Source organism: Salminus brasiliensis, chromosome 18 (assembly GCF_030463535.1).
Source record: "Salminus brasiliensis chromosome 18, fSalBra1.hap2, whole genome shotgun sequence".
NCBI classification, from domain to species: domain Eukaryota; kingdom Metazoa; phylum Chordata; class Actinopteri; order Characiformes; family Bryconidae; genus Salminus; species Salminus brasiliensis.
Window position 1 is genome coordinate 10,844,362 of NC_132895.1, and position 9,368 is coordinate 10,853,729.

At 42.2% G+C, this 9,368-nt stretch overlaps 1 protein-coding gene across 1 annotated transcript; it reads left to right on the top strand.

Moving 5' to 3' along the window:
• The first annotated feature begins 2,177 nt into the window (after positions 1-2,177).
• On the top strand, positions 2,178-8,244 carry LOC140538998 (glutamine synthetase-like). The gene is made up of 6 exons (XM_072661586.1): positions 2,178-2,527; positions 2,898-3,059; positions 3,420-3,566; positions 3,817-3,944; positions 5,103-5,302; positions 5,978-8,244. Exons 1-6 carry the CDS (start codon positions 2,356-2,358, stop codon positions 6,312-6,314), a joined length of 1,146 nt encoding a protein of 381 aa, XP_072517687.1. The 5' UTR covers positions 2,178-2,355; the 3' UTR covers positions 6,315-8,244.
• Positions 8,245-9,368: the final 1,124 nt, after the last annotated feature.

Below are 9,368 nucleotides of genomic sequence, written 5' to 3' on the forward strand. Positions count from 1 at the left end.
ATCTGTCAGCCACTCTTTGTTTTTCATACGTTCTTGTTCTAACAAATGCAGAATCAGCGATGGTTAAATGGTTAAATGGTAAGGCAGCCATCGCCTAAAGGCTACAGAAGCAGGCTTGGGACCGGACGCTTGCTTGCTCAATCCCCTATACAGACAGGAAGTGGGGGTGGTGTAGTGAAGGAACACTGTATTCCCTTCCTCAATGTTCATGGCTAAGGTGACCCTGAGGAAGGCACTAAAGCCCCAGTTGCCTCATGTGTGCTGAGGTGTGTGTTCTCACTACCCTAATCAATAGTGTGTGTATGTGTGTTCCCTGCCCTGACTGGGTTAAATGCAGAGGTTGGTCAAAATATTAACTATAATATCAGCAGAAAGAAGCGATGCCAGTTCAGTTGAACAAGCACTGCTGCCTTCAGCAGGGTAGAATGCTGAACTGTAAAGTGAAGATGGACAGGACTTAATGAATAGTTCGGACCCTCTGCGGCCCCTGTGTGTTTCCATGCCTGCTTCTGCAATGAGGAAGAATTAAAGAGAGCTCTCTCATCATTCTGAGCAAGTGTCAGAACAGTGTGTAATTGTGTGCTGGAAAACTGGGGTGGATAACTGGCCTCAGCAAATTAGGGTAATCTGTATTTCAGCTGACGGCCATGCATCAGTGTGTGCATTTCCCACAAGGATTCATGTGCACTGCAGAACCTAGTGAGAGCTTGTTTTTGACTTTGGTGTTGTGTACATCTCTGTACGAAAGCAGATACAGGATGTTTATTCTTAGAATTATTTTTTTTAACCCCTTAAACCCCTGTACGCAGGGTTACACTTCAGTTCTTCAGTCTTATAACTACATTACTGCTACAATTAGTGACAGTTTCATATGCCCTAACACAGAACCCTGTGGGACTCCACAAAATGTGTTAAAAAACATTTACCCAGTAATTCATAATGATTTCTGCCTGGGGTTTTATGTATTTAAGGGCTCAACACATGTCCTAACTTCATTGTAGTGGTTTAATTTCAAGATATCCTATTTACTCCTCCTTCCATACATCCATTTATAACAACTAAACTGCAGGAACATCACAAAACCAACACATTTTACAGCACATTTACAGCCTATAGCATTTTAGCCTTGCCCATTCACACTGATTTTGCCACAAATACACACATATTTGAAACATATCATCAATGAAATGTAGAATATTTACATTTTAAGGGCATTTAATGGCTATGATGAAGAAATTACAGACTATTTGCCTCTTAAAAGGAAATAAGTTATGATCTTTCATGAGTAGACTGCCTATTTAGTTCCTAAAATGTGGTAGATATTCAGATTGGAAGATCTTGCATTGAAAAGTAGTGGTATTAGGGATGCTTTACCATAAGTTGCGCTTTGTGCTGTGCACTTCACTCACTCACGCTGTAATTAACCTGCAGTAGGTGTTCCCTTTGCGTCACAGGGGACATTTAAAAGTAGCATTCAGCATCTCAAACAGGTTGTTACTAATTGATCAGAGCAGGACCAACAATAAGACGGAGAACAACCAAGCCTTTCATAACTTATCATCTCTCGTAAGGTAAGTGTGCTCTTATAATGGTGATCTAATGATCTAATGTACGGTACTGTGTAGAGGTTTTAGGCATGTGATAAGGGAGCTTTTGCTTCTAAAAACTCCAGATTGCATTAGAACACACTGGAATATAGATAAATACAGTCAAAAGGAACAAGAGTTTCTAATTTTGAAGGAAGTAGTTGAGCTCCTTTGAGCAAGTTTGAAGAAAAAAGAAAGGTTCCAGGTTTCTCCTGGACTTCTCCAGCCAGCACAGCGTGGATGTGTTCAATTTTATCAGCAGCTCACCTGATTTACCATCATTAAGCACTGATTTATCAAACCAGGTGTTGGATGATCACTATAAATAATACTAGACTCCCATGAGGAGAAGTTTGAAGAACACAGTGATGTAAAATTAATACGTTTTATATTAATGTTGTTTGTATATCAGAATATTTTACTACATTTTCAAAGAACTATTTTTTAACAATTTGATGATTTGCAATGATTTGAAGACTTTTATTGAAGTCTTTTATTATTTGAAATGTGCTGTTTTATTTTCTACTAAGTACAGAAGCAGAACATGAAAGAACATAGCATAGCAATGACTTGAACCCTCCAGGGTGCAGTGCAGTACTTAGCAATTACCTGTGCAACTGCCAAAATACAGAGCCTGCAGCCCTGTTGTAGATACAGATGTTTCAAGAATTTACAGAAATTCTATCGTAATATAAAACCTGTTGTCTTTAATGGCTGTTTTTTCACAGAACGGATACTAGGGTCCACCGCAGTCCTCTCAGCCTCTATCATGTCATCCTCCATGTCGGCCAGCTCTCAGCTGAATAAGACTGTGCGCTCCCACTACCTCAGCCTTCCTCAGGGAGGGCTTTGTCAGGTCACCTATGTCTGGATTGATGGTTCTGGGGAGGGTCTGCGCAGTAAGACTCGAACCATGGAGTCTGAACCCAGTGGTATAGAGGGTATTTGTTTTTCAGTACTTTTAAAATCTAGAAGAAAATCCATATGTTTGCAATGATTCACGTATGGACATGATAGATAGATAGATAGATAGATAGATAGATAGATAGATAGACAGACAGACAGACAGACAGATAGACAGATAGACAAACTTATAGATAGATAGATAGATAGATAGATAGACAGACAAACTTGTAGATAGATAGATAGATAGATAGATAGATAGACAGACAGACAGACAGACAGACAGTTAGACAGATAGACAAACTTGTAGATAGATAGATAGATAGATAGATAGATAGATAGATAGATGTTAATGTTAATTACATGTTAATATGCTTTCTTTGTAATAGTTGATGTATTTTGTGGTAGATATTCCAGAGTGGATCTTCGACGGTTCTAGCACGAGCCAGGCCAGGGATACAAACAGTGACATGTTCCTGATTCCAGTGCACATGTTCAGGGACCCTTTCATTCTAGACCCCAACAAACTGGTGCTGTGTGAAGTGCTCAAGTATGACCGTCAACCTGCTGGTATGAATGATTGTATAGACACCCTGTGGTAATTAAAGATCATCAGCTAGTTCAACATTATCTTCATTCATAGACCCTTAGAATCATTCTAGTTTTCCCCCTATATGGCCTAAGAGAGTACAGAAAACTGTGATCCATTGGAGCCAATGTGCCATTTTTTTATTTAGGAATAATGTGAATCTGGCAGCTGTTTTTTTACATTTTGCCAATACAATATAAATGCTCCAGATGAAATTCAACAGCAACAATGTTCATGTCAACTTTAACGAATCTTTAATTCATAACTGTTACTGAATAATACATAGTAGTTCATGAAAAAGTTATTGGTTATTGTGTATGCTGATTTTTACTGATCTTTAGACACTAATCATCGGCACGCCTGTAAAAAGATCATGGAGAAGGTGAAGGATTTCCACCCATGGTTTGGAATAGAGCAGGAGTACACTCTGCTGGGAGCAGACGGACATCCTTATGCTTGGCCATCAAAGGGCTTCCCTAAACCACAGGGTGAGAGAAAGAGCCCCTACAAAAGTAGTGTTTGTTTAAGCGTACATAGAATTTAATGCTTTAAAAATCATTTTGTATTTTTAGGAAAGTATAATGCCACAGTTGCCATACAGATATAAATCCACTATATGTCCAAATATTTTTGGGCTAGAGGAAACTAAACCTTGGCACTAATGTGCTGGTCATAAGTATTGTTTTTTCCATTTCTGTCTGTCTTAGCTATATTTTTTCTCTGTCCCTCTCTGGTCAGGTCCATATTACTGTGGCGTGGGGGCAGACCGAGCCTTTGGCCGAGACATTGTGGAGTGTCACTATAAAGCCTGCATGTACGCAGGAATCAAAATCAGTGGCTCCAATGCAGAGGTCATGCCCGCTCAGGTAATCTTCTACTGATCTCTCATTGGTCTATACATGACTGACAAACAGAGACAAGCAGCAAATAAAAGAAAAAAAGAACATAATGTGGATTAGTAAGACGTTAGACCACCATGACCCACCAGAACAGCTTCAGCATCCCTGGAACTGTACTGGAGGGGATGAACCCCAATCTTCTAATATTTATGGCCTTAGTTATGACCTAATAAATGACCATAATTGAGTCATAATTGACCCGCTGTGCACTGTGGACGGATGCTTTGTCATCGTAGAAGAGGCCACTTTCATTTGGGAATAGATACACTGGATGTCCACATATTTGTGGACACTCCTTCTACTGAATGCATTCAGCTACGGTCCCTGTAGAACATTACTGCCAATAGAATTGGGCTCTCTAGGACAGCCTATTGCCTCCATGTCCTAATGCCAAGTGTGGGCTAGAGGGGTATAAAGCCCCAGCATAGAGCTGTGGAGCAGGGGAGCTGTGTTCTCTGATGGATAAATGATGGATGGTGCTCCATCCAATATTTTTGTGGAATTGAGGATGAGATGAGGTGGCGATCATCCTGACCACACTAACATTTGTTGCAGTGAAAATCCTCACAGCAATGCTCCTTCAAAATCTAGTTGAAAGGCCTCCCTGGACAGTAGAGACAGTTACTACAACAACAGCGGGGAAAACTCTTTTTAATACCCTTGATTTCAGAAAAAGCAATGAATGAGTAGATGTCCAAATACTTTTGCCCATACTATTGTGTGTATGCATGTATGTATGTGTTCAGCAAGACTGTGGGTTCTGAGCTAAAGCAGGGCTGAGGTTAGGCTAGTTTTTATGTGCAAAGGTATTACGAAAGCATTCATGCTTTTAATGCAATAATCTTTGATTGTTATGTTGCTTAGCAACCACATTATATTGTCTATTGGACCAAATGCTTATAGTGGTCATTAAAATGCTTCTCAGGCCCTGATTACTGTGCACTTACGTCCCAATACTGTGCAACAGCTGTGACACACTGGCACTGTATAAAACAGCAGAGGACGGATGCAGATCACGCTCTGTGAGGTTCAGTGATACACATCACTGAACATCTCCATGCTCTGACTGCTGAAAGCTCTCCGTGTTCTGAATACTTGGTTAAGTTTCTTTGCGTGTCTGTGCAGTGGGAGTTCCAGGTGGGCCCATGTGAAGGGATTGAGACAGGAGACCACCTGTGGATGGCGCGCTTCCTGCTGCACAGAGTGTGCGAGGACTTTGGTGTGATCGCCACACTGGACCCCAAACCCATGGCAGGGAATTGGAACGGGGCAGGCTGCCACACCAACTTCAGCACTGATGCCACCAGAGCTGAGGGGGGGCTGGAGTAAGTACCACTGAAGCATTTGCACACAATGCAATGAATTCATCAATATGCTTTCTATGTATCTATCTACACTATGTGTCCAAATGTTTGTGGACACCCCTTTTAATCAGTGCATTCAGCTACTTTAAGTTGCACCCATTGCATTGTACTGCAGATTGAATGCGACTCTCTGGAGCAAGTAAGCATGAACCTGTTGGTATAATGTCATGCCATGGGCTAGAGGCAGGGGTGCTGTATAGGGGTAAATGTTATGGCAAATCTAAGAGCCTGTGATTGACAGTAGCCCTAAGAAATATATTCTTCATGAGCTCCGAAATCCCTGGCATTATTATTTACTAGTGATTCAATCAAGCAGGTTGTCCACATTGACGTTCAGGGTAGGGTGTAGGGCTGTCAAAGGTACATAGGCACAGGAAAGGCGTGTGGGTGCCACATGGCCTGCAAAAGGTCACCCTATTTAGTATACCTGTTCACTTTTAATGGTTAGACAACCACAATTAGCTGAGAATACGACTATAGGACACTAGAGGACATGCAAATGTGGGAAAAGTCTCTTGGTAAATTTTTTCAACCCTGAATGCTGCTTCTAAATACTAAGGTGTTATTATGCACACTGTAGCCCATTTCTTGTCTTCTTGTCTCTTGTCCCCTCTCCCCAAATCTTCATCATGTCAGACACATCGAGAAGACCATAGAGAAACTCCGCCCGAGCCATGCTGAGCACATACGACTCTCTGACCCTCACGGGGGTCAGGACAACCAGCGGCGGCTCACAGGCCTCCACGAGACCTCCTCGATCCATGAGTTTTCTGCCGCAGTAGCTAACCGAGCAGTCAGCGTCCGCATCCCCCGCCAGGTGGCCCAGGACAAGCGGGGCTATTTAGAGGACCGCCGTCCGGCTGCCAACTGTGACCCATATGCTGTGACTACAGCCATCGCCCGTACCTGCCTGTTGGAGGAAGAAGAGGAGGGAGACATTCTGAGTGATTTAGAGATTAATGAACTGGAGTAATATACTGTAGTACACTAACAAAGCGAGAGGCCTATTACCAGGCCTATTAGATTGTATTTCTGTAGATGCAGATGTAGTAGCATTAGAGCCTGTAATTTGTGGTGCATTTATTGACAACATGGAGATATTACTGATAAATCTTGGATACTGTTTGATTGCATGTATCTGAGCTCCAGACACAGTGGACTCCCATGACAGCAAGGGTGCTCATGCAGTTAGTGCAGAAACCACCAGGGTGCAGCAAATGCAAGCACTGAACTGCAGTTCCTCTGGGGCAGTTTAAAATGTGGGCGAAAGAGAGAGTAATCAATCGATCTATGGTCAATCATTTATGAAGTTATTCATTCAGTTCATTCTCATATCATATTTGTGTGCTGATGTTTGTTTCTATGCATGAACATGGCAGCTCATGGTCTTACTTCTCAGCCATTAATGGCCAATGTAAGGAAGCAGGCAGCAGGTGTAAGAGAGTTTGTACATTTTAATCAATTTGCCCACAACCAGCACAACCCAACTGGTCAGTTCCCTCAACTGGGATTATGCCTAGTTATGGAATATGCATATTTCTAAATAGAGAGTCTTCGTAGATAGTAAACTTGTCCACTACTTTGCTTAATCAGTGTCCAGTAAAGTGACCCAGTATGCTTATTGACATCTAGATCAGGTCCTGGAGGACCTCCTACCCTGCACATTACCCAGCTCCCAAAGCACCTGATCCAGCTAATCAGCCAATATACATTAATTGAAGGTGGCGTGTTACAGCAGGAAACCACTAAAATAAAGAATCCTCTAGAACCAGGATTGGGAACCAGGGTTGGAAACCACTGATCTAAATATGTTCCATTGGTTTGCAGTGATGTGGGCCTACACATCCTCTACCATATTATATATGAAGATCATTTTCATTACTTTCTTATAAGCCAATCAGGTTACAGAGGAAGGGGGATGCAGTGTTAGAAGCCTGATATATCATGGTGCTCATTTTTTCCTACACTCTTAAAAATAAAGGTGCTACTAAGGGTTCTTTAAGCAAATCCATAGAACAACTACTTGGGGTTTCATAATGAACCATGTTCACAAACACATTGCTTTGAGACACCTGTAAATTCACCAACTTCCTTAACACTATGGCCTTTGGCACGCCCAAATGCAGCAACATTCACTGCACTGCACTGCACTTCACCACCTCTTCTCAACCTATGATCCCATCACACACACCCTGCAGGTAATTACAGCCCGGTCATCCTCACGGTGCAATGCAAGTTACTACCACCTTAAATACGCGAGGAGAACTTGGTACGTATCAGAATATGCGAGTATACAATTATTTCATCGACGCTCCACCACCTGCCATTATAGCGGTAATATCATAACTGGTACAGTATAATTACAACCATCCAAACATTTCAAGCATCTCTCTGTCATAACTGCAGTGGATGGCACTGTAGGAGCATTCCTGATGGACAGCCAAGATTGCTAAACTGCCTCTCAGTGACTCATCATATTGTAATGTGAACTTTTCCTATGTGTAGGCTTACAGCATCTGTGGATGTCTGGCCATGTCTACTGAAACCTGTAACACTATGAGGCTTTATTAACCCGAGCCTCTTATACAACGTATTGGTTTATCTGATTTTGTAGTTAGTGTCTGGATGAGGATAAAAACCTGCTGGCTCCCTGGACGACAGATCAAATCAGCCATTGACCTCGGGTAACATCGACCTCTCTTTCTCTCTCTCTCTCTCTCTCTCTCTAACAAATGGTAGAGCAAGCTCTCATCTCTCAGCTCTGTAATGCCTGCAGAAGACATGAATAAAAAGTCTGTCCTGTCACATTTCGGCCTCCGTTAGTTTGAACTGAATGCTGACCGCCTTAGCCGGGCCTTCTCAAATCTTCTGGAGACACACACACTGCTGCAGGGAGCGAGCCCAAGGGACAGGGGATGGGAGGAGGGTTAATGTTTTCAGGAAAGAGGGGTGGAGGAGGTTAAAACACATTGTGTTTTCATGTGATTTCCCCTAAATGTGTGTGTGAGTGTGTTTGTGTACATGTGTGTGTGTGTGTGTGTGTGTGTGCTTTAGTGTCTCACAGTGTCACACCTAATCACGACTGACTGACGACATGACTGACGACATGGAGAACAGAGGAATGGGTTCCTGCTTTAGATTCAGGTGAAGATCGCATAGGGGGAGTTAGAGGGTTAGAGTGGAGTGTGTATGTGTGTGTGTGGGTGGCTGTGGTGTATATGTACAGCCATGTGCAAAGGTTTTGGCACCCTACCAAATTACATATTTTAAATAAGTTGCTTTATGTAACGTATTGAGCAGTTTGGGGATTTCTGCTCCTCAAGGAGACCTTGTTCAGCTGCTCAGCTACTAGCAGGTTCTGTTGGTGTGTAAGCGAAGCCCTCAGCCCTCAGTTCCACAACATTGATCTACACAGACACACTTCTGCACATTCTGAAGCATAGTTACTGTTCAGAAGCCTAATTTACATCCATCCTTCCATCCATTCGTCTTCCTATCCGCTTCTCCCTGGTCAAGGGCCGCAGTGGGTCTGGCACCTACCCAGAATCGTTGCACGCAGGGCAGGGATACTCCCAGGACAGGCCACCAGTCAGTCACTGAGTACCACACACACACCTATTTCTCCATTTACGCACACACTCACACCATTAATCATGGCTAATTCACCTACCATGTGTTTTTGGGAGGTGGGGGGAAACCTGGAGAACCGGGGTGTGGAACACACAACCTCAGACCCCTCGAGCTGCTGCCGCCTCTTTAATTTAACATATATGACATAAAAAACATTAAACATTAAATGTGGTGTGTGCAAAAGTAATGGCACCTGAAATGATTTAAAAATGTATTTAAATTCAGAACTTTGTTTAGTTTTAGTTTATTTACGACTTATTTACAGTTTGTTAAGTTTACATGTATTTAAGTTTATTAACATTTGTATTGTTTTTATTTAGTTATTTAGGTTTGAGATGTTTAGCACATGATTAAAATGTAAAATAAAATGTATATATATGTAATCGATTTCATTTAT

Coding starts and splice junctions, on each gene's coding strand:
- LOC140538998 (XM_072661586.1), top strand. CDS start 2,356: ATGTCATCCTCCATGTCGGCCAGCTCTCAGCTGAATAAGACTGTGCGC. Junction 3,945..5,102: donor CAGAGGTCATGCCCGCTCAG/GTAATCTTCTAC, acceptor GTGTCTGTGCAG/TGGGAGTTCCAGGTGGGCCC. Junction 5,303..5,977: donor AGAGCTGAGGGGGGGCTGGA/GTAAGTACCACT, acceptor TCATCATGTCAG/ACACATCGAGAAGACCATAG.